The following is a 26619-nucleotide window of genomic DNA, read 5'->3' as shown; positions in this document are numbered from 1 at the left end:
TATATATAAAATGAAATCATTTTCTCCAACTCTTTAACACAAATTATCACATAACATGGTCCATTCAATTTTGCTATATAAAGTTCACATTGTACATAATGTAGGGTACATTAAAATTAAGCTCTCATAAATAACAACAACAAAATAAAAAAAAGAATGTAAACAAATTAATTTGTATTTCAAATACATTGAAATTAAAAAGTTCATTGTTATATTGCGGGTTTTCACTGTTTAAAACAAGTTTAAAAAACATATTGTCATTTCTCTTATTATATTTAGAAATAACAGTATGCTTTTATAACAAGTTTCAAGGCAGTGAAAACTCAATTTGGCTGATTCACGTCATATAAAAGAACTCAAGGAGTTAGATACAATTTATCATTTAATCACATTTATAATATATCCTAATTAAATGAGGAATAGAGATTCATATATTTTATTAACATAAGTAAAATGATTTACAAAGGTTTTCATTAGAAAAATAGATTTCAATGAACTCTATAATGGAATAGTTTGTACAATGTAAGTTAGTTATTTCTATATTAAAAATCAGACTCCTTAGTGTAAGAGAGTATAATAAAAGAGATGCTAAAGCAATATAACCAGTTTATACAATAATTATGCACATATTTACAATATAAATCTCGCCAATGTGACACTAGAACAAACACTTTTGTACAGTACTTAAAAAATTCGATGTTATTGTATTCCTAGATATTTTGTATGCATAAATAAAACAGGTAAGGGTCGTTATCTTCGTCTGTACTACAATTACATATGTATTACTATTTTGTATCAATAAAAAGTCTAATTTACAAACATACAGAGCAATAAGTTAAGTGCTCACTGGAAGCTTCATCGACCAGCCGGTATTTATTAATTTAACAAATATAATAAAATATCTATTTTCAACAATTGACAATAATTTGCCTATTCACATGTACTTATTGGTGGTAATTATTGCGCATGAGGTACCTGGCGCTGGCGTGCGGTCACCGCCCCCGCCCCCGCCCTCAGTTAGGCCTACACGTTAAGGAATGGGGGTTACGTCGACGCGTCGTATAATCAAATTACAGACTAAATAAATACTAGCTACCTAAATCTGTACAATGTTAGAAAGCTTCCGCGGCTTACGTGACGTCGAGGGATTTTGTCTCGCGCGCCCTGAAGAAGCCCTTCTCGGTGCGACACTCCCTGATGGTGACCGTCTGCAGGTTGACTGTCACGTCCGTGATGAAAATCTGGTCGGCGACGGGCGAGCGCGACAGCCAGAAGGCGGCACCGCGGCGCGGCGGAGGTGCGGGTGCGGCCGCCGCCTCGCCCTCGCCCCATGAGTCCTCGTCTTCGAGCGGTGCGGCGGGCGGTACGGCTGGCGGTGCTGTGAGCGGCGTGGCGGGCGGCAGGTGTGGATGCGGATGAGGACGCGCGCCGCGGGGCTCTGCGGGCGCGGCGGCGGTGGGCTGCGTGTCGGTGCGGTCGGCGCGCCGCTCGCGCTCCGGCGGCGTGTGCGCGTCCGCCTCCTCGGGAGAGTGCGGCGGGCGACGAGGTCCGGTGCGTGGCGCAGCGGCCTCCGCTGCGGGGGAGACGGGCGCTGGCGCGCCACCTGGGGGCGCGGCGGGCGGCGGCGGTGCGTGTTGCGCGGTCCGCGCGCCGTTGGGCTTGGCGTCGTGCCGCTTGGCGGGCGGGCTCATGGTAATGGTGACGCCGATCTTGCCCGACTCGCGCGAGAGCACCTCGGCCTTGCGCTTGCCGGGCGGCGGGTGCGGTGGCGGGGAGGTGCTGCGCGGCCGCTCGACGGGCGAGTGCTCGCGCTCCCGCTTCCTGCCCTGGCGGCGCTGCTCCTCGCCGCGCTCGAAGCTCTGGATGAGTCGCGGGTCGAGGATGTTCTCCTCGGGCTCCCACGTGTTGTGTTTTGGCTTCCAGCCTTTCCATTTGACGTAGTACTCCACTTTGTTCTGAAAGCAGAGAGTCGCGAGTGAATATGAGCGAACACGAGCGCGCGCCGGGCCCGTCGATACGTGACTGGGTCGCACGGCTCGTCACGGGGGTTAAGCATTGCCGTGCAAATTATGTGCGATGTTCAATTACCTACTTACAAAAGAAAGGTTACTTGATTACATTAAATATAATTCACTAAGCAAGTGTACCATCAGCTTCAACTTCTTTTCATCAGCTTATTTCGATTACCACAATAAGGTAAAAAGTAAATAATTTGACATTGTAGAGGTCAGTCATTATTTAAACGAAAAGGTAAAAAGTGAGTAGCAGGTCGTTCAGTGTTAGCGAGCCCGGCGCGGGGCCACCTGCGCCGTCAGCTGGCGGCTATCTCCCCCGGGATCGAACCTGAACCCTCACCGCAACAACACCATAGGCGAGCACCGTTATTCCGCGCATGCAACAAGCAAAACTACTAATTGCCTGATAAAAATACAAAAGCCAAACTTAATAAAATATTTTTGTAACTGAAAATGTACCTCGAGTAAATTGTGTAAATATCTGCTTTATTTGTATTCTCTTACTTCAAGTTGGTAGTATGAATTTTTAAGTCACAGCTAAAAACTTACTCCAACAATCCAATTTCATTGCAAAAGGACGTTGTGCCGACACCTGTAGCACCCTCGTTAAAATAAAACATGAACCACTCTAATATGAGACCCCGATTCCTTAGGGGGACCCCATTTCAATACGTTTCAATGAAGCGACGTAAATTCTACTCTATGTCTTTACTATAAGGTTGCGTATCGCAAGACAAAGATGGCATTATGGACCTTTCGCGGGTGGGCTGAGCTTTTCAAACCCTCTCCTCTCATTGGTTTCGCTTACAAAGGACGCCGTGAAAGTGCGTTGAGAACGACGTAACTTTGTCGCGGCGATTTAATATTTTAATAAATTTATTTTCTACAATAAAAAGTTAGTGGAAAAATTCAATTTCCCAATGAAAATGGAAAAACCGGACGGGACGACGTCACAAACAGGTAGTTTCATTGAATTTTTTTCTTACACAAGTCTACGTAAATCTTTGAAACCTGGCGATTTTAGCTGTTAAGCGCGACTTACAATACAATGTTATAGAAGATCGTACACAGCTACGAATCGCCGGCATTTTGATCACCAATGTCAGTCGCTCGCTTCCTGTTTTTCAAGATTGTCGTGAGAAGACACCGCGATCTTCAAGATGAAGGACCAAATCTATACAGTACCTAGACATTTTATGCAAATCCATGTTCGCCATGTAGTCGCTATGCCTGTACCTACTGACCGAATAAAAAGACTTGCGTCGACGATTCAAAATTGTGTGTACCGAGCGCGCGCTACGCGATATACGCAAAGCTTGTATACAATATTCGTTTTATGCGTTTCATCAGGGACCTATACGAAAAAGAACTTGACTTTTATGAAGATATTGTAGGTATCTTACTCCTAACGTAAAGACTTATAAGACGACAAAAGAACTGTCCGAGTTATTAATCTGAGTTACCATACTAATCCATAATAGAAATTTCATTATTGATTGGGAGTTTTTAACCCAACGAACTTATAAAAGTAAATTTTGTGTAAAAATATGCTAATTTAAAATATCTAGATATCAAATCAAAACTAAAATAATGAGTAATAATTAACCACATTATAATAAATCTACTATTTCAGTGTAATTGTAGTAAACTGAACACTAATAAATTTACTCATATTTTAAACTTTAAAGAAAAAAAAATAAAAAAGGTTTGTGGGGCCGTGTGGGCAAGGTGAGGTCGGCCGGGCGGAGCGCAGCGATTGGGCGACGGGCGGGGCTGCGGGGCGGCGGCGCGCCGGGGGAGGGGCACCCCGCCCCCCTCCATGCCCGCCCCACACCCGGTCGCTCCCACCACGTTACAAGCGCTGCTACTGTCGCCTCTATCTCAATGCATTAAAGTACAGAATGGTTCAAATGGGGCGTAGTTCGGGCTATGGTGTATCCGATGGCTATAATCTCGCCATGGGCGGACCGCGCGCTCGCCTTTCTGCACGCCAATTACTGATCGGAAGCCACTAGTAATTAGTGACATACAGATTAATTATAAAAAAAATCTTTTCTTATACAATTTTTGTACTTTTATCCTGTACACTGCGGAATTCACATGTTAAGCATGTGTTTTCCTTACAACTATAAAATAAGGTTTTGCCGATAGTAAATAATTTGTCTGCCGAAAGAAATAATCATAAAACTACTCCTGTAAATTGCCTACCACTAGATTCTTTTGAAAAAAGTAAGAATGTAGTTGTGCCTCAAATGTTAACTGCGAACCTAATCTTTTTCTACAGTCTGAATAATATGACTAGCGATTAAAGCACTTCACATTTTAAGAGTTTATTTTATAGATAGATTCTCTTAAGACTTGACCGCGAAATACAAAGGTCGGTTTTAATTTAAAATGTAACAGTTATATTAAACAATGGTTTCATACTCGAGTGACTTTGAATATCTGCTGTTTTTAAAAATGCAACAGTTCTTCTTAATGAGAACGCGATGCAGACGAGTCGAAACTGAGGCCTTTGTTTTTTTCTGCTTGCCTTTAAAATGTGATCTTTTGTTTAAAAATTCATAGATCTGTGGGAAAAAAATTATATAGTCCAACGAGGATATCTGAGCCTTTGCCGACGAGACGCTGCTGTCGCGGTTTTTTCTGTCAGAAATCATGTAAAACATGGGAATAGAAAATGGAATAAAACAAAAAACATGACTTGACAGCTATAATACGAAAAGGATATTGTGATACTTTTTTGACGTTGACAGGATGGCGGTAGTGAGCTTACGTACGTAATTTTGTTTGATATGCCCACCGGGTCAGATATCTTTGTCGATGTATACATGTCTAAAACATGGCAGACTTGGTAAAGCTTCGATTAGGGTAATGGACGATAGTAACAGCTTGAACATGGCTGAGTATTATCTACTATCTAGTATTAGGTAGTTACTAGGCTACTAATATTTAACGGGTACTATCTTACTAATATTATAAATGCGAATGTTTAGATAGATGGACGGATGGATGTTTGTTTTATCTCCGAAACGGTTTAACGAATCTTGATGAAATTTAGCACAGATGTAGAACATAGTCTATAAGAACACATAGGCTACTTATTACGTTTTTTAAATACTGCGCGGACGGAGTTGCGGCCGACAGCTAGTCTACTATAATATGAGTATTCACAGCCGACACATTGCAAATATAGTTTTTATATCTCTTTATCAGTTTTATTAGTTTTTAAATTTTATGAAAATTTGTTTCTAATGCGGCTGCTTAATGGTTTGCTTAATTTCGTAATTTATACAAAATTGTTTAATCTCCAGATGAATTTATTTTTCCAAAACAATGTCTAGATCTGTCCCTCGTAACTTAGGCTCGAGATTGGAGAATTTTAGATTGAAAATTTCATCGGTTACCGTTTATTACGTTTTTTTTACAATAGTGTTGAATTTAAAGGAAGTTTGTAAAGAATTTTAAGTCGTTATTTTGGTAGTGTGACAGTTAGGTTTGATATTACCTAAAAATATATTTTCGTTATAAATTTTATAGCGATAACTTGTAGTAGGTATATGATATGGCTATTTTAGTTCTTATCTCGCGATAACGCGAAAATATAATTTAATGACTAATTTGCAATGCACATGTTTCTTGATTATCGTGAAAAGAAACTATTAACGTATGACAGATTATATCGTATTTAAATTGTACTTTTTTTACTAAACACTGACAAAATTCGTAAACGTGTGATCAATAGGGAAAACATAAACAGATAGGTACTGCTAGGGTTATATTAAAAGTTGTTAGAATAACTAACTAAAAACGGGGTCTACAGTTATCACTTGATTTAAATAAGCATTTATGCAACCCGCATAGTCAAGATAAACGGTTACTATTTGATTCAATAAATCACTTGTGCTGTGAATGTGGTAACGGCGTATTTAAAAATTGGTCCCATGAATATATTTAAATTGAACGTGTTAGTTTGTCAATTTAGGATTGTGTGAGCTAAGTAGAAGCGGGCGCGAGATGTCTGATATCGTTGGGTTTTCTGGACTTTATAAAAAGAATTTTGCACGAGCAAGTGAATAAAGCGAAATTAGTGGTGTAGCCAAATACGTGTGAACGCTTTTTGGTTTTCCAAATTCAATACACATTTCTAAACGAAATAACAAAGTTATGAGGCAAAACTAGTGGCAGTTTCTATTTTTAATTAACGTAATCTCTGCAACAACATGAATTACGAAAGTAAATAAAGAGACGGAAAAAATGAACATCAAGTGATTAAAAACTACTCCATTTTTCATCAGGCATAAATATTATTTTCGATTCACTCATTATTACAGACGAAAACAAGTTTGCAATATTCTTCTTACATCTTGTCCAGGTTTTTAAAATAGTAGTAAGAGTAAAAAAACGATGCTAAAAAAAGAACATCCTGTGATTATCTACAGAGAACGAGACGTCGCGTCGGAACAATTCAAAGCGGTGGAGACGCGGCGGGTTGGCGGAGCGGGTGCGGGGGGTAATTAACAAGGAGTCGCGTTGGCCGCGCGCCAACTACGCGATAATTGACCGGCCACGACGAGGACGCTAAGCGAGACTCTTGCGTGGTTAGCTAGTTATACGAATAACATTTGAAACTATTAAAGATTTACTTACTACTGTATGAATTAGACAGAAATCATGGTACCAATAATGTGTGTTATGTTTTTGGCAGAATGTGGTAGAATCAATTTTTTTTTAATTTTCTCTTTGTCATCACAAGTATTTTGATTGTAATGTAGGTATAGTGTTAGTATTTCATTCGCTTTTTAATCTACTTATAAATAATTAGCTACAATATTTACGAAATTACGACTTTGTTACATTGTGTAAAGTTATAAATCTTTATCTAACTTTTACGCCTCTAAACAGTTTTATCATAAGAGTTTCTTTTCTAACCAACATTATTTATCACGTGTTTTGTATAATCTGTATTATGCAAAAACGTTTAGGTACATTTTTAGTGTTTACAGATTGCAAGTTTTTGTTAATCTTAAACGTTGCTTTACTATAAATTTATTTACAAAGCTGTCGAATTGTCCGTACACTCCGGCCGGGAGCCGGTCGGGCTGGCGAGCAGGCGGGGGTGGTTTCGGTCGGCGAAGGGGATGCGGCAGGGTGGGGATTCAGACAAATGACTCGGGTTCAAACCTGCCCGTAGGGACCGATCGCCCGTTAAAACACGTATCCTCTCAAATTACTTTAACGTGTGAAAGTCTTTATTCGAGTTATGGAAACTTTGAACCAAAATACGTGACAAAAACCTAATTATTTTAGTAATTAAAATAAAAATTGAGACGTCTTATAATATTAGACGAAATTTTAAAATTTATATGAAAACAGGATGTATATTTTGACTATAATCGTAAAACTCTAATGTCGTGATAACTACTCTATTTTCTGAAGGAGAATGAGAGAGAAGACATCATCATCGAAACCCATAGAAAATAACCATATTGCTGTAACCCGTATTTATAATTTGTTAATGCAAAAAGATAACGAGCTGTATTATCTATTGTGTAACTATGACTAAGCTTTATATTTTACGAGCACAACAACGTGAACAAATCGTTATTTTAATGGCTTAGTGATACAAACTGCAGTTGTGTATTATTAGAAAGAGATATCTGCAGCTTTATAAACACCCACGTCATATCGGACACACGAAATGACGCAAGAAAGTTATCTTAATCCCATCGGATATGTGTTGTGATAAGTTTCTTTTTTTCTATATTAAATGGCAAACGACGAACGATATTGGATTCACCGCTGCCCATAGGTAGACATCCGCAATTGCAGATGCCTATCTTTAATCGGCAGAGGAGAAAACACAGAAAGGGAGTATTTCCCCTTCTCCGTCAAATCTACTACCCTTTCCCATACTTTCTTTATAAGAAAATAGTGAGAAAGGAAAGAAGACTAAAATTAGGAATTGCTTCTACTTCACCGGGCGTGCCAACCAATTCGTGCAACAGATGTTGTGCTGGCGTCTACCACAGTCTTGGCAGTTCATCTACTATTTTCCGTTGGTTCTATCACAATAGGTACTGGGTTCTGAAAAATTGTCTGATGAAAAGTAGGCCTTATGTCCACTCTAAACTACATATTATATTTATTTGAATCTTATTGAACAAAGGTCCTCTTTACGAAACTTGAAGTATTTTTAGCACTTTCAGTGCCAATACAGTTTCATGTATTAAAATGAACTCGCAAGGCGAATAGGTGACATGAGATAAGATGTGCTTCCGTCATTAGTTTCCAAAACAGAGTCTGTCAGTTTTGTCAAAATATGAGAAAGTATACATTATTATAAGAGTAGCTTGACATTAGAAGAAAAAGACTCATAGCATATCATATTTGGATAACAGATGGAAAGATTTTTATATAGGTAGGTACAAAGAACTCATTGTTTAAAAGACCACCCAGATTTCTAAGTTTATGTACAAAAAAATCATTCATCCTTTCGAAACTTTGTGGCCTATAAAGATTTTATTTCCCTACATGTAACTAAATAAACGATCAAAATGTTTTATTGGTACGCATTTTAAATTCTTCCGCGGTGATCGCCATGGAATTAATTATCTAGCTAAGGAAAACCTTGTATAATTGTTAAGGTAATAGGTAGATACATAAATTCTCAAAAGAACGTTCGTTTCATTCATCTATTCTAAACTTTTCGCAACACTTTTATTAGTAAAATATTTTATAATAAAAATGTCACCGTCTGCTCATAAATAAAGGCAATAATGAAACATTCCATCATTACGATAGCGGGCACGTTTGATTGTTTAATGTGTCGGTATGCGAGGGGCAGTCAGAGCATCGCTCAGTTATTGTATTCACTGTATAGATAATAACTCAGTCCACTCTACAGACGATTGTTTGATACAACAGACGCGTGGCCGCCATTGTCCGGCGGGACGGCACACACTACCTTTAATAACTGGAAAATAAAACACACAATACGATCCATCCCATACATATTTATGGATATTTTTTGCAGAAAACTAGCGTAATTAATACTCCTAGAAAAGTGTAGCATTTCAAAATAGTCTGGCATTTTTTAATATCTTGGATTTCATGTTACAAGCAAAATGGATCTTAATTCGAAGCCGGCGACAGTACAGAATCGTTTTATTCAATTGTTCCGTTTAATTTCGTAGCTAAATCTACCCTCGGCAGGCGTTAAAAGGGCTCTAGAAATAATCCGTTAGGGTGGGAGGGTGGTGGAAAATGTCGGTGAATCTCGTCACATCAGCCAAAGCGATTGAAGCAATAACGAGCCTACCACTGCCTTCTATCAATTTAAATTTAAAACTGTCTTGTTGTTTGTTGAATTTTTATTTAAATTTCGTAGAGTATAGTAGGTAATGCAAAGCCAAATAGAAACGGATACTTGAAATAGATATGCGTGCAGACCTTCGCAGTCTCTACTCGCATGGCGCATAGTTTAAACTTACTACATAGTACTTTATGAGTAGTTAACATTCGAGACACGTTCGGACCTCCGCAAAGGCGGACGTGACGTGTCTCGGCATTCGTTCCTCGATTATTGCATAGTTATCGTCTAGGTATGCCACAAAGTTTGCTAACTGCTAAGTAGTTTCTGGTTCTGTGAAATTAGTAGTAAACGAACTAGAAAGCAATACGAGATTATGGAAAGGAACTGGTTGTAGTTATAATAAGCATGATAAACCACTTTAAAAGAACAAACTAAGGTTTAAGTTTAGTTTTCTAAACTTCAAAAATATTATCCGAATGCATTATGCTTTGGTAATAAACACATCTGTGAATTGGAACTGTTCATTAAGTAATTTTCAGTTCGTATGTTTTCAGTTTGTATGCAAAACGTTATAAAAAATATTTTTTCTTTTGTGTGGAGGATACTCGTTGCACGTTTTCTTTCGTAAATCGAATACCAGGAGAGTATAAACGCGCGGCGGTGTGCGCGCTAGCAATTCCATGCTGTGTGTGCGAAGAGTAAACCGATACGCGAGACAAGGCAAACAGGTCGGGGGCCGTGAGACGCATGATGCAGTATTGGTAGACGGCGTCAGTCGCTGCTCGGCCGCGGCTCGAGTGAAACGTGTTGATTATGTTCAGGGGATTGATAGACTTTAACGACGAGAGGTGTTAATTGAATTACGGAATATATTAGCCGCCTTTTGTGAAACGAATTAAAAGTTCACGGATGATTTCGAAACGGATGTTTATTTAGGTGCTTCGATTAAGCTTAATTAGTTTTGCGTGCGTAGACGCAGTTCGATACATTTTATCAGATTCATACAGACAAAAAAATGTTCATGCCTGACAGAACGGTTTATCGTCCTTGTTACGTTGGTAGAACCGATCGTTTTATGTCTATCGCAATGGTTAAATGGGCGTCCCATGTATGCAACATTTCTTTAGACTACTAACAAGTAATAAGACAAATTGTGAACGGTACGTTGTTAATTTCGTGGATCGTCACTAGGGTAGCAACAGTGAAGCCACTACGATCAGCAGTTAGCTACTAAACGGTCAACGACACGATCGATCGAACAAACCGAATCGACAATTAAATCGGTGCATTGTTAAGGATGGACGACAAGTTAACGGAGACTCAATTTGATATACAAAGATGTAAATATAAAAAGTTAGAAAGCATTTATTGTGATGAGTTTTCATTTCTTAATTCAATTAACAATCCAATCGTACGAACATTTGTAATAAAGGCCTGTGTAGAAAGTAGCATAAGCACTTTGAACTGAACATATACGTGTGGTAACTGTCAATATTAACACTTTGACACACATTCGACTAACAAATATTCATCGACGACTTGACTCGAGGTTTATTTGAACAAATTACAGGATCAGAAGGTACCTCTCGTGTTCTGAATACAAAAGGCCCTTGGACCCTCGTCTTACGCCACTTGTGGCCAGGCAAGGCAAATAGTGGCGAGGGGACCCGTTGTTTGCTAACGGCACTAATACAAGATTTCCATAGAAACATTCACGAGGAGAGGAATTAATGATTCGACACCGTTGTGCACGGAGGATCATTGAATATTAACGCATTTTATAAAGTTGATAAAAATTACAGCTACATGCATTTTTTTTACTGGGAATCAAAAAAGATATGATCGTAATGAAATGAAAAAGTATATGCTTTAACATGGCTTAAGAGTAACGGGAAAGTAACCTATTAAGAAGCGGCAATTTTCTCCAATTTATCAAAGATTTTTACACGATAGTTCTTAAAGTAAATCTTTCGTGTCGTTATCAACAAACGCACCCTTAATTTGACTGACACCTCTCTAATTTTATTCACAAAGATAAACATGTCACTAATAACTCAATTAAGTGGGATTAGACCCCGCGGCGGTCGCCAGATATGGGATTTATGAAGGATGAAGGGAAAAAACAAAACGCAATCGGGCGGGGGTTGGCGCTAGGGGGCACCTCACCCTGGACATCCCAGCACTGTCCCACCCTCCCCACAACATCGTCCCTGATTACATTCCATTGTTATTGTATTGGTTATTTTAAGTAATGTTATTATCACAGTCAGAAGATATTAATATTTTGATATCAGGGAAACATAATCTAAGCAAACGATACCTACGAAATTCGCGATTAAAGTAATGCATATTGACCATAACTATAGCTGTTTTTTTATATATTTAATCGCAACAAGTGCTCTTGTTCTCAACAATATTATACTTAACTTTTGCTGCAGTTAATTGGCAACAAAAATTATCTTTTTATCAACTGTTAAGTTACGAACGACAAATAAAAATTACGCTTTTTACATATTTTTTCGCTTCAAAGGTGAAAAAAAATACTGAAAAAAAAGTGAAATAAAGTAAATTGTACTGGGAGAGCATGACGTGGGAACAGTCCACCTGCGCCGCCCGTTGCCTCTATATCCGCCACTAATTACAATCGCTATCTGCATCAGATAATGCAGCCACAAAAACACCCGACCTTTCCTTTCGTTTCATATTTACATAATAACGCGTGCGGCATTACGACCGGCGCGCCGCTGCCGCTGTTGCGGTAATGACTCCGAGCGACATCTCCGCGTTTTTTATGCTCGCCTTGTACTAATGCGGCGATATTTCGCGGGAAAGAACAATTTGTGGGAAGCTTAAAAAAACTAAACAAAAAAATCTGATTTTTTATTTAAAACTATGCTCCATAACTATCACAAACTCTACTTATAGGATTTGCAGAGCCGGTTTATTATGCTTAATACCACAAAATATGGACTGTATAAAAATACAACGAAAAATCGTTGTGCATTTTAATAAGCGTATTTTTAAAGCATTACCTACCACATCGGAGCTAAGTTACTACGCGTGGACTAACATGGGACTTCTGTGAAATGAGCTGTTTCCGGGCAATCAGGCCCCCCCACCAACTTATCCCACATTTTCAAAAGCTACTAAACTTATTACTTGTACTTCTCTACCAATCCGATAAAATACTCCTAGACAACACCGCAGTTCTGACGTCATTGCATTTAAGTCTCATGTCACGGAAACACGTAATATTAAAACCACACAGAGCACATCACAAGAGCACACAAGTTGTTTCGGCAAACATAAAAAAATCAATTAATACAAAACATAGGTCTTCTTAATATGGAGTGTCTTCTAGGTACGTGTTTTTAATATCTTACGCGTAAAATGTAGATTTTTAATTTAAATAAAATATTCTCCATCGAGTGTTGTTCTAACGGAATGCGCACGCTGTAAGATTGACATTACAGAGGGGGCTCTAATTGTGTGGGGGCTGCGATATGTCTCCCCCATTCACCGCTCTAATAATCGCAGCGTAAAGCATGCTTTCTAAATATAAAAGGGGAGCCCTTCATATAGAAAAAACGTTTTATGTTCCGGAGGGGTGGCAAGTACCTACAGACCGGTATATAAGCCCTTAGTTAAAAGTGTGTTTAGAACAACGACATGTATTGAGACGTCATGCTACTTTTATTATTTTAGTTTTTAATATTTACATATTTCAAGTCGGAAAATAAATCTTATTGACATTGAAAATAATAATGATGATTATAAAAATTGTCTTATCATTTACTAAATTACGGATTCCATTTAAATATTCTATAATTTGTTAAATATCTTAATTCGCTTCAAAACATTCACTTCTGCTCCTATTTGTATATTTTTATAACTTACAATATAAAATAATTTATGGTTCCTTTAAAAGCTATGTCAATTAATTACCTTAATACATATTATATGGAATGATAAGAGTTTAGTTGTTTTTTGTGACAAAGTAATAAACAATAAGACCATTTTATATTGACGAGTCTGAACATGAATGCTGCTTATGGTTTATTTGTATCCTAGAATAGATTTTTAGCGTAAGTTTTATTTAATGTAACGTAAAAAAAGTGTAGAGACAACTCTATAGATGTCTTATTCCGTGAAGTTGTTTTTTGCTTCTTCCGATGTAGAACCGGATAAAATTACGGTCATGCATTGTCAATAGATTATTTATAGAGAATTTGAGCCTTGTACCACTTTCAAAGTGTTTCATATTGTAAGGTTTTTCTTTATAATATGCATAAAAAGGTATTGAAAACTTACTACTCACTTAATTAACAAATTCTTTTTTGTCCTTATTGGGCAGTTTTTAAATAATAATAGGTACTGCAATATATTACATTTTGTAGCTTACATATCAATAAAATAAAAAATATCTTTACTATATTTCAAGTATTTATAAAAGCGCCATCTAACCATCAATCGTTGAACTAGAACAAGATCAGAACACACCAATCACAATCGCAATTATAATACCAAGAAGCTAGTAATGAAAATAATCAAATGTAATGAACGTCATTTTTCCAATTTCCTCAATTAATGACATTAAAGGACTTTAAACAATCAGTATTCAGAATGTACTTGACGATATTTTCGGCCGGTTTGAGACTGCTCGACGCTGATTGGTCGGCTGGAGTGGCGGGGCGCATGCGCCCTACAACATGTGCTCGGTCAAAGCCGAATACTGGCGCGTTAACTCTGAGATACCAGGGCCACAGCGCTCTGTAGGAGTTACCCATACTGATCAGGGAATAGAAACGAATAAAGACTTTACGACCATATGCTATAAGGTTTGAATTTGAACAATACATTTGTTAGGCCATGCCCGACGAGTTTCGACCAGAGTAAATTCAACTTTATTTTTATGTCCCGTAGGTAATATTTCCAGGTTTACATTACAACGACAAGAAGTTTCCTAAATTTGACACGAGCGCTAGAGTGAAGCCATTGGAAACTTTTAGGCCGCGGATTGACATAGTAATGAAGGCTTATGAATCTAACACTAAGCTAATTGGTTGTCATTTCTATGCCAAATAGATTTTTCCTCTATACCTTTTTTACCTCCACATTTAATATTGTAAATAATGTATTAATACAAACTTGTTGTATGAAATAATTCTTTTTTCCCTTTTAAGTAACATATTATATGTACATGTATAATGGATAAATTTTATTATAACAGTGGTAATACTCAGAGCTGCAAACTATCCACCTACAATAGATATAAGTTTCACGCATAATTTCATTACGATTCATGTTTTCTTGATTAACTTGATTTATTGCATAAAATGAATTTCCCTAAATACCTTTTATAAGATAAAATGATGACTTAAAAAATTACTACATATTATATTTCTCGTCTATTTCTAAAGCCGTTAACTTTCGTACACATAAATAAATGTACAATAAACACTATTGTATATTAGTAGATTTATTTTCAAGTCTCAAAATGATTAAAATAACGTCTAAGAAACAGTCTGAACATAGCATCATAGCGTTTATTAACTACGAGGACTTGCACTTGAAGTTCGTCTGAGACAGTTTTGACGTACCGCAAGTGTTGTAGGGCGTTGCCCACTAATCGTAGGCTAACTGCAACACGAATACGCCCACCCGTCAACTAACTGCAGCGTCAAAACCTGTTTCCTTTACAAACTGTTTCAAGTATCAAGAAACATAGGTCACACGCATCACTCAAAATATTCGTTCCATGTTTGAGTCAGATTATCCAATATTGCTATTATGGATATAGTTTGTAAATTTTGAATTTAATAACAAATTTTTTATAAATTAAGCTGTAGGATAAAAAAAATTGAAAGTGTGAAGTCTTTAAAAAGCTAAATTGCAATGTTGACGGAGTTTGCTATTTTTAACTACATATTTACTTTGCTTTTTTTACTAAAAAAATTACTATATGGTACCTACTAGAGCTAGATGGTACGGTTCGAATTGTGTATCATTAATTACAACAATAAACAATTTCTGCCCACCCCAATTATCGTACAGAGTAAAAACTATTTTAAAAAAAACAGTATCGTATATAAATCAAACAATAGTAATTAACACGACGACGATCAAACTATAGATTTGTTGATAACTGTAAAGAAAAATCAACAAGAACATAAAAATATAAAATAAATTCAAATCAAAAAATTGTGCAAAATCTCTTGCTCTATCAGAATACTAATAATCAGGAAATTGAAACGCAATAAATTTTGTTAACAGTCTACTACAATGGGACGACAAAACATGCAAGAAATAAAAAAAAACACTGGCACTACAATGACATGTTACCCTTCGAGACCTCAATGCCCCAACTTGTTTACTGTCAATGTGATCTCAAGAAGGGCATCATTTAAAAAGAAGCATCGAATTTCTCACCGCTGCCCTCCGCGTCTCAACGTAAGACCCGACCGTAAGGGGAGACCCGGTAATAATAAGGGCCAAAGCATGCGTCAAAAGGAACCAAAACCCTTGCGATAATTTCCGAACAGCTGCCGGCCGGTTTACAATGACAGGATTAATGCACAAAATCTAAATTAGAATACCATGCAATGTATTATGTACAAACAAGCGACTTGCATCCACATGCATCCAAAGAAACTCAAGTTTACGGCACAACATGCTATTACACGGGAATTATTAGAAAAACTCAGTAATTCGTCTATAAACAAATCGTCACCAACTATTTCTTTAAACTACTTATTCCACCAATTAATTTACTACATTAAACACATTAATAGGTTTCATATACACTGAAACCGGCAAATTTTATAATGGCAACGATTTGTTTATTGCGCACTATGTAGTAAGGGATGATGTGTGGTCTCGTGAGTTTCGCAACCACCCGTCTCAGTCACAGCGCTCGCTTTCGAAAAAACGAAACAAAGCTCACCTTTCTAATCCTCTTCTTCATGATACGCTCGGCGGCGTACACGCTGTCGCCGAGCTCCATTTTATGCATCCCCAGTTTGTGACTTTGTGCGTAACGTCCAAAAATCAAATCCAGAATATACACTGCAATCCAATAGTGATCCTATTCACTGCATCCAATTTGTAGAGCACCGCAATCCGACACACATTCTATGCACACAATACACTCTTTAATGCTGTCACTGTTCAAAGTTGCCGCGCGAAACGGCGCTCGGATGCGACACGCGGCAGCACGTCCACACACCACGATGTCACAGCCGAACTGAAGCCGGGGGCGGCGGCAGCGCCCGCCCCGCGTCCCGCAGCCGCTCGCTTCGCAGAGCGCCGACAGAGAGCGCTACTTGTTTAAAAACAACCGCTCGATATCTGTAAACAAGTTTTCATCGCGCGGTTAAATATTTTCAGCTCGCAATCGGACTCTATATTTCCATAATTGTACTAGAAATTAAAGAGAAATAATAATTGATATTTGATATCAACTTGTGTATTCGTACAGAAAGTATAAATTGGTATGATATAAAAATACAGATAGTCGCATAGTAATGTGCATTGTCAGAATATTTGAAGATAGTATTTTAAACGTTTTAGTATGATTGTAAGCAAGACGAATGTCTTCGTCATTGAACTTGGCGGCGCAGTAGGTATATTGCGTCCCGCTCGGGCGAGGCGCGCGGCGCGCGGTGGCGTACGGCGGCGGGCGCGCGACGTTGCCGCTCCGCGCCAGCTGCCGCCGCGGTACCGGCACCGTGCGCCTACCCTATTATTTACGCGCGACGTTGCCGTGCCGCGCCCGGCCTACGTTGATTACGAGGACACCGCTTTTACGTTCCATTATCCGGCACTAACATGTCCGCTTAATATCGCGATAGGACAACTTTACGTTTACTCTGACGAATTATTCTTATACAGTGCGATGTTAGCTACCTTAATACTGTGTTATAATAAGAAACTATCAAGATAAATACCTGTATGGTGGCAATGGCTCGATTAATTTCCGTAGACATGCACAAAATCCACTTCTGATAATTTTATTAGGTCCAGGACAAAACGGAAACAGGTTTTTAGATCGTCACACTATAAACATCGAAACGTCCAGCCAACGGAGCGGCCGTGAAGTAACTAAGGCATTTTCGGTCGTATCGAATCGGTTCGGCATTCGTGAAAGGTCGGTGTGTGCGGTGCGAGTGCGGGGAGTGCGGCGGGCGCAGCGGCGGCGGCGCGGATTGGGCGCGCGGCGCGGGCGGCGGGCGATGCGCCGCGAGGACCAATGACGCCGCCGGAGCGCGCGCCCCGCCCGCGTCGTGCGAGCGAGCCGCCGATGCTGCGTCCCACTCGGCGGCCGCGCGGCTCGCACACGCTTTGTTTTTTGGCGCGAGGCTCGCATATAGAAAAATAAACGGACATTTTGTATTGTCGGGCTGTACGAGGGGTCCCCGGGCTCACCCGTTTATTTATTCCTGCGCCGCGGGGAGATACGGCGCGATAAATACACCCAGCTTGCGTTTCGACACGTTTGATAGATAGACCGGATGGATACCGCTTGTGTTTTTTGTGCGGCACGTTTTGAAATATTGGTTGCTGAGTATATTATAACTATAACCTTAGAATCAACAAGATTCGATTTAAAACTGGTTTTAATTTATGCACTGTGGCACTGTCTCTTGAATAATATCTTAATTTTATTGCGAATCTCTACATTTTTATATATTTTTCTTATGTGACTGGAAATGAGAGATGATTGAGATGTTTTTTACAGTTCACAGGCTTAAAAATATCTCAAATTTTAAATATTAACAACCATCTTTCAAATATATAGCTTCATAGGCGCTGTAATTTCACTAATCTGTAATGCTTACATTCTCAAAATTACGATAATAAGCAATGTTTACGTCATAGATTTTTGTAATAACCGACGCAAATCAGATCAGATCCAGTCGTTATTTAATCTCAGGTAGGTACCTATATACAATTCTCCAGGTACTCCAGTTACCTACGATTCCGCCTGACGATTGACAGAATAGATAAAGATCTATTCTACATTCTATACAAAATTGCGACAATCTGTAACATATCATGGAGAGCTAGCGTCTATCCCGCATACTTCTTTCTCTCAGTCGTCGCTCTATCTGTTGGTCTCGTAAGACTTAAGAACCTAATTGAGAAAATAGACACCACAATAGAGATAACAATTAGTATTTTTAGAGATGTTTATGATTGTTTAGGTACCACCAGGGAACCCACGACCTCAATATAAGTCCTATCAATGCGTAGTAACGAGCTGCAACCAACTAACTTACACGTAGATAACTGGACTAATTCATTGTTGAATACAATATTTCTTGCAGCTACTTATCTATCTTCAATTGGGCGAAAGATTTAAAAACAGATTCGCTGTTGAAAAAGCTATTTGACTGACTTCTATGGTTCATATTCTTAAGAATCTATCAACCATAATCGAATGGCCGCGTAAGAAATCACGCTTGATGTGGTGGCGCGATTTTCCGGAGCAGCGAGCAAGCTACCTTGGAGACTAACACATATGGGGCTGCGGATGTGTGTGAAAGCGTTTCTATAAATCTGATAAATACGCAGGACCGAGAAGAACATTATGTTTTAGTTGGTGCAAGTCCATCATAATCCAATGTGAACCACTCGCAAAGAATTATGTAAGCATTTCTATGTAAATTGAAAAGAAACAAACGTACCTACTGTAAATAGCACTGAGTCGAAGAATGTAAAACTACAACCGTGTTTTGTTTGTCGACGGAAAGCGGCAACAATCAATGGCCTCGTCCAAAACATGTTAAGTGGGAAAGAAAAAAAGTCTTGAAGCTTCCAGAATACACTTCACGGTTGTCTTCTGTGTGTTTGTGGTATTGCGTCGGTCGGGGTTGTTCGTTCAGCAGATAATGTTGCTACGAGCTCTACCTCTGTCAAGTTTTTTCAATCACTATGAGTGACGCTCCTAAGACGAAATCACTTCTTCTCTAGTTATTTAGAGATTTCGCAAGTGCAAAGCATAGATTTCACTTATTACAGCGAATTCGAATCAAAGAAGTCGATCACAGAGTTGATCTTTCTTTTACCTTGTAGGTATATTTAAATAATTCGTACACAAAGCAACGTAAATATTAGAAACCAATATTGTATGCATCTGAGGATCGTGTTGTGCGCGTATTCACACACAACGTTGAATCGTCGACGCCAGTCGTCTATTCGGTCAGTATAGGTACAGCAACTATATGTCAACTGACACTACGCAATCGCAGCGACTTTTCTCACAAAGATCTTGACTAATAAGTTGCCAGCGACTTTCTTTAGACTATTACAGATAGAAATGTTGATCCGTGCTGTGTACGTATCTAGAAACTAAATATTTATATTGAGTAAGACGCTTATCTTTGCGTTGTGTACGATGGGTCTTAAAGCTCAAATAGAGCGGATTGACTTCTTAACCTCTGTCAATTGCTTGATTGTTTATAATAAGACGTCTCAGATGATATTATTGAGTCACCGGTATGATATGTGCCTACTTGAAATGACTCAGTCGTGAAACAATTGACAATTCAAACATTTTGTCCACGTCATTATAATATTTTGAACGAAGATTTCATACCGCGCATTGCTTTCACATATTCTTTCAATGGGTTCCCACTGCTGTGTAACTTGTATTTATACATATTGTCATCTCCTTGATGAAACAAAGATTACGCCATTAATTCTGCGCCTCCCCGTCTCTGTCTAGGCAAGACAACTCATCTGCAAATTCGGATGTCACGGACGGCGGTCGCTTAGGCGGCGAATCAAAGTGGCCGCTTGCTCGTTTGACATATTATAAGTATGTACAAAGAAATTAATTGTTACTGTAAACAAAAATCATTCTTCGTTTAATTTTGCAGAATTATATTATGTTTTAACTTTCTTCTTTTGTTTTCTCCTATTCCATTTATTTGTTTCGTTCTCTAACAGTGAGATAACATTACCTAAACCTCTGTATAACATTTTGTTCAATTGTTTTCTTTGTTTTTCGCGGAGAATAAGAGGGAGAGGGACATCATTTGATTTTTCTATACATGTTTCGGCAGTGGAGATTCATTATTTAAAAGGAAAACAATTTCAGAACGAGCGATCGAACGTGTCTACGATATTATACACACACATTATTGTTATCGTGAGTGTTAATTGTTTGATAAAACATGACAAGATAATAAAACATTTATGGTAATGCTATTAAATACGATAGTATATATTTCTTTTAATGCTAACAGTTTATTATGCTTAGGAAAATATAGGTACCTTCATAAATTATTGTGTTTTATATACTTTGATAGGCCCGTTTTATATGAAATCAAGTGTAGATAAATATTGCAGTTTTTATTTTAGCGTTTGTTTTATGAAGGTTCTTAGTTAAAGTTAGTGCTTGTTCATATCTCTGGGAGCAGGCGCGGGTGCGAGCGCGGGCACAAAAACGGGTGCGGGCGCAGGAGCGGGCGCGTGTTCACATAGCCGCTAGGCGTTTGCGCAGTCGACCAGTTCAAACCGGTTAAACTTGACATCGCGAGTAAACACTTCCATATATCTTCATATGATTGCAATTGTCACCCGCGCCCGCGCGTTTTCTGTGAACATCGTCATATAACAGCATATGTTTGAAATTACGCTACCGCGCTACTTGCACTTGGAGCTAACTAGCAAACTTAAATTTGACCGCGACTGCTGTACCTACAGTACGAGTGCGCGCCGCCAGAGCCATCCTATTATAAACTAACGAAACATCACAACCGATCATTTATATATTCGATAATTTAAAGGATCAATTCTTTGTCCGTAAAACATCTCCGTTAAAACGTGAGATACATTTAAGTACTTATTTCGGAACATCAAAGGTCGTTATAAAATAAAGTATTTTCGGACTTAAAGCGGCCAGTCATAAAAAGGCGTTGAGTGCGGTCTTCCCGGCGCTCTAGCTATGGGTGGCCTTTTAATTTTACTTATATCTCGTTTCGATTCAACGCCGGAATTAAGTAAATAAAGCAACGTCAAATTCAAAACGTGGTGCCATTATGATATTTCACTTTTCCAGTTATTTTTATTTCTCTTTAGCTATTTTTTATTTATATATATTTACATTTGATATTTTGGTTCACAACTTTGCCTTAACAAGTTGTATTTAACATAAGTCCATCAGTCTTAAAATTCAATATGTAATTAGTCCGAGCGCCGAGTTCGCTTTACGAAAGCCTTTAGCACTTAGTATTGCCTCGGAGGCTTGTGACGTTGGCGTGTTTATTTTATTATCGGGTTATTGACTTGACTTGGGTCTTTGGTAACTCCGATCGGGTCGATAATTTTGAATATTAATTTAAAATTTGTTAGTTTTTTTTTTTTAAATTATGGTATACCTACATTCAAATAGTATTATTTTCAATGATAAATTATAGATTTAGTTTCTCTTTACAAGGAAGAAGGATAAAAGGGGGACACTTACCGTGGAATACGATAACATCTTCCCCATCAAAAGCTGAGTTGCTAATATCGGGTGGGAGCTACCTCTAGCATTTTACATATTAAGACTTTTTTCACATTTCACACCGATTACTTCTATTCTAAAAATCCCAAACACATTTCAACAAACATAACCGCCATGTACTTACCTCTTTTGTGAGTATAATTCCATTAGGTACATTACATTTAACTCGCCGATACCGGGACTTCGCCCACAATATACGCTTTTCCCTCAGGCATCAATTTAAATTGTTCCAAATTTCATCCAGATCCTCTCAGCCATTCTGGAGGGACGTGGTAACAAACACCGGTATCTACATATGTACGTACAAGCTTTCGAACTTATAATATTAAGTAAGACTGTATCAAGTGTAAAAATCAAACTTTACATTTGATATAAACTTTCAAGTTATACTTTATTGTCTGTGCGATTGCCTAATAAGGCATCGAAGTGACCGCATGTCGGTTGATCCGAGACCAGATAATTATCAGCGCTCGACGCAGGAAGACGTGTCCGAGAACGCTTAAAAGGCAATTAATCTTGCCGATATGTATCTCCAACTTTCGCGCGGGACTGCTCTTTGCTGATGAGTAAAAAAACTTTCCAAATTGCCTCACAAAATGTAAACTATATTAATATTAGTCTTTATTAGGCGATGTAACAGAAAAACGACATGATGTAATACAAAGACCGTTCCCTATTTCTTTGAAGACAAAATACTCAATCGGACGAAAAACTATCACTGTCGACATATTTGTAATTCTTCGCTTTTCGCACTATAAACATGAATTAGAATATTTCAATGAATGAGTAACATTTACAGCATTACAATGAGTGAAAGATGTCTAAATATTTCTTGGTAAATGATGATAGGCAAAGGTGTTTCTGACTCCTCAGAAGTAACTTCAAGTACTCACCGAAAATTATGCAAAAATGGATTAATTCTTCGTTTTGCGTTTGCGCAAATGGTTTATTTGATTTACATTTAAATTTGAATTATTCATAAATAGTTTATTTTTTGACACACAATTGAATTTTTTTGACATTTTTAAAAGCAACATGGCGGACAGTGTTGCCGTTTACATTAGTAATGCGCCATAACACTTTAGAAAAACGTAGCAAACGTCTGTTTGTGTTTTAATTAAATTAAACGTTAATTAAACGTGTGTTTTAATAAAATTTTGTACCATTGAATGGCATCTTCCTATTCTTACTCTATTTCATAAAGCGAAAGAATTAATAAGAAAAGATCTTAAGATTGCATATGGGAATATAAAGGAATCAGGCTTACGAAGTACGTTACTCCGCACCCTATCATTATTCAGCCAACGTGATATAAGGAGTGGGAAAAAGGAGAGCTCGTTAATGCGGCTGATTAGTACACCGCAGGCGAGCGCGATAGTCCGCGCAAAAACGCATGGAATACATTATCCAACCAATAGTACCTACCTATACAATAAGAATCAAACGTTATGATGGCTCAAAATAACAATTAGATTTTCAGATGCGGTGGCAGGAGCTTTCCTACATCAGCAGTCGACCCATCAGAGACACTCACCTGCGAAGATATACGCATGCAGCTAGCCACGCTCCTCCCTTAAGTTTTGATCTTGTAATATTGTATTTTAATATTGTTGTTCTTTAATAGCAATAAAGGTTTCTTTTATTTTATTCCGTTGTTATCGAGAGTTTAAATATTACGTATTTTTGTGGTTTACTCTGACATTCTAGACCTTTATTAAAAAGCGACATAAATTGTAATGAAACGTAGGTATTGAAGAGACTATATTTCGCATAAGCGGACTTTATGGATTTTTTCTGGGTTCAGATTTTTTCGCGTTTATTTGGTAGAGAGATAAGAAATAATGTCTTAAGATCGGAGAGGATCGGACCTTACATTGATATCTATAGTGTGCACAGTATGTAAGATTGGGGTTCCAAATTAATTCTAAATATTATGTATTTTTGTGCTTAAAGGCCCTTCGTACACAAATGCAACATAATACATTGTAAGGTTGCGTCTCGCGTCAAGCAGAATCGCGTCGCGCGCACTTCGTCGATGCGAGTCGCCTTTCAGATCAGTGTAGCGACTACATGTCTCATGTAAAGATTTGCTCGCAGTTGCTGCATTTTTCAAGATGGCGATCTAATTTTCAGCGTTTTTCTCACAACGATCTTGACATATACTCGAAGGTTCCGAGCAACTTTCTGTGGCGATGACAGAAAGAAATGTTGGCATCGCGCTGTGTACGAACTTCTGACATTGTATTGCGTCTCTTAGCGACTTAGCTCGCCGGGTTTAGTAGATTTATTTTTCCTTGTATACGAAGGGCCTTACTTATATATTATAGAGGTGGACATCCTAATTCAATAGTAGGTACATAGATATATTTTATTGCACATATACCTATATAATATAAGTACATATTGGTTCCTTTACATTTTTGGTTTTTAAAGCACACATTTGAAAATTTTTCATTTATTGTGTAAGGTAACGTGTATATATTTTTTAAGAATAGATTAGAATAAAATATAGGTTTTGTTTTTTTTACAATTTTAGTATATGAAAATAAGTCATAATTCTAATAGTATTGTGAGAAAAGAAATAATCAGCTAAAAAATTGTTTTTTTTTATAATTTGTGCAATAAATGTCCTTAACTTTAGAAATTATTGTGGAATCCATTTAAAAACCACAAATAGCGCAATAAAACAATTCTAGAATTGTAGGTTAGGTAGGTAAGCAGCGACAAAAGGAACGATAGAAGACAATAAACAAAAACTAAGTTTAAACAATACATCATCATCTATAATTAGCCGCCAACAAATCATAAATAATGGAACGCCTTTAACTCTACGACAAAAAAGTTTATGATTCTTTATAGAGCACTAGAGCGGTCGCTGAGAAAAAAAAACTGCTATGTGCTTGATGTTCAAAGTAACGAGCAAAAAACGCAACCGACGCATTTATACCTAATTCTCGGGGATTTCAATATCGAAGACGAAGGAAAAGGTTCGTTTAACAAAGACGCTGAAAAGCACCCTGTCGATCTAACGACCACCTTTCCCTTCTAACAAACAACAAAGCGAAAGAGCGCTTAAACAAGGGTCTATGTTTGTACGACTTGCCGCTTGACAGCGCTATACTGCTTTCTCATTTAAAAATAGAAGCGAAGCCCGGAGCAAAATTACCAAGGGTATCACATTCATCCGGCAAGATTAGCTACAAGGCAAAATGAATTTTATCTTCTTAAACTTAAAGTTTAAATTAGATTGCAAGATTTCCAATCCATTCATTTGTCTTATGTAGGGGATGTAGGTTCGAACAAAATTGCGCGTGTCTGCTGACACAATAGGCGTTCTGCGAACGCGGCCGCTTTTTGCAATGCCTGTGCAAATTTGCGAGCGTCACCATGTGGCCCGCAAGGCGCCGTACAAAAGAACCAGTTAAGACTTAAAGGAATAATTTACTTTGGAAGGTTCTACACGTGACTTCACGATGTTGAGGCAAAGTCTCTCAAATACTATGGAAAAATAAACAATACCTAATGTGTTTACATATTCTATAAGGCACAAAGACAAAACTACTGGTAACACTGTTGTAAATTGTTTTAATGGTATACGTAATATAAACGCAATTACTACATTTTTGAGTACGTTTTTGTCAGATTCTTGATTATGTTCGACAATCTTCTCTTGTCGAACTCTCTCGATTCTTTAAACAGCAAGGAATAATTTATTCCTACGACAAAATAACGAACATCCCCAATCCCTTTACGCAACGGTAGCGACAAACGCATTATTAAAAACATAAATAAATGTTATAAAACATAATACATATTTCTAATAATAGGTAAAAAAATAAGAAATTAAATGTAGGTACAGTTATCGAAGTAAAATGAGTTTTCTTACCTTACTTTTTTTCTTAAAATATGAATGTGTTTAGAAAATATTATTTAATATTTACAATCCAATTTAATTCTTACTAGTTTCAATGACATTTGGTTTATATTTATGATATTTTGTAAATGTCAGTTATATCGAACATAGCGTAAGAAGAAGAAACATAGAGTAAGAAGTTCTTATGAAGCCAGCATAGTGTGATATAGAAATTTTTAATTTATTCAAGAAGTATTCGATAAATATTTTATTAAGTAGATATTTTACTATAACGGATAGTTAAATAGTAGCAATAAAATGGTCTCCCACTATTTATACTTTGCAGAATTATTAACATCAAGATTCGGAGTTAAAGAGTCACTTGTGAATGTCTTATTTAACTTGATTGGAGTTAAAATTGCCATTTTCTTATATCAGCTAAGGTTACAATCGATGTTTGTTATTACATTATTCTATAGAAGGCTAAGTTATCGAAATTTTATTTTAAACATTAAGATTACATATCGCTTTGTAATTTTAACTCTAGAGTCAGTTTTAATCTAGCATTATTAAAATGACTGACACCTTTAAATCTAGTATTATTAAAATGTAAATTTGTAACAAGGCTGTTACATCTGATAGTAGAGGGGGACGCGAGTTTTGTATGCTAATTGTACGAGAGAATCGATGTCCGCTGTCAAATAAGTGTCCGTTGTATTTTAATTATGCAGTGAAATAAACCATAGAAGCTTCACGGTTATAAACTCTTATAGGAATGGTTATAGGTTAAAACAAGAGTTTGTGTAATGAGCACTCGTAATTAAATGAGTTAAACAATAAAAAATAAGAAAGAAATTATTGTTTAGTTAGATAAAATAAGAACAAATAATTGAAAGTTATTTCGTCACTAAAATGAAACCATCTT

General features: G+C 37.5%; 1 protein-coding gene across 1 annotated transcript; it reads right to left on the bottom strand.

Annotated features, from left to right (window-relative positions):
- Positions 1 to 628: 628 nt before the first annotated feature.
- LOC106718472 (chromobox protein homolog 7) lies at positions 629 to 17414 on the bottom strand. Its single transcript, XM_045686944.1, has 3 exons — positions 17277 to 17414; positions 16274 to 16677; positions 629 to 1955 (listed from the first exon to the last, which is right to left on the bottom strand). Exons 2-3 carry the CDS (start codon positions 16340 to 16342, stop codon positions 1131 to 1133), a joined length of 894 nt encoding a protein of 297 aa, XP_045542900.1. The 5' UTR covers positions 16343 to 16677; positions 17277 to 17414; the 3' UTR covers positions 629 to 1130.
- Positions 17415 to 26619: the final 9205 nt, after the last annotated feature.

The sequence above is a fragment of the Papilio machaon genome, chromosome 4 (assembly GCF_912999745.1).
Source record: "Papilio machaon chromosome 4, ilPapMach1.1, whole genome shotgun sequence".
Taxonomy (NCBI): domain Eukaryota; kingdom Metazoa; phylum Arthropoda; class Insecta; order Lepidoptera; family Papilionidae; genus Papilio; species Papilio machaon.
Note: the sequence above shows the minus strand (reverse complement) of the source record. Positions and strands in the feature narration are given on the sequence as shown.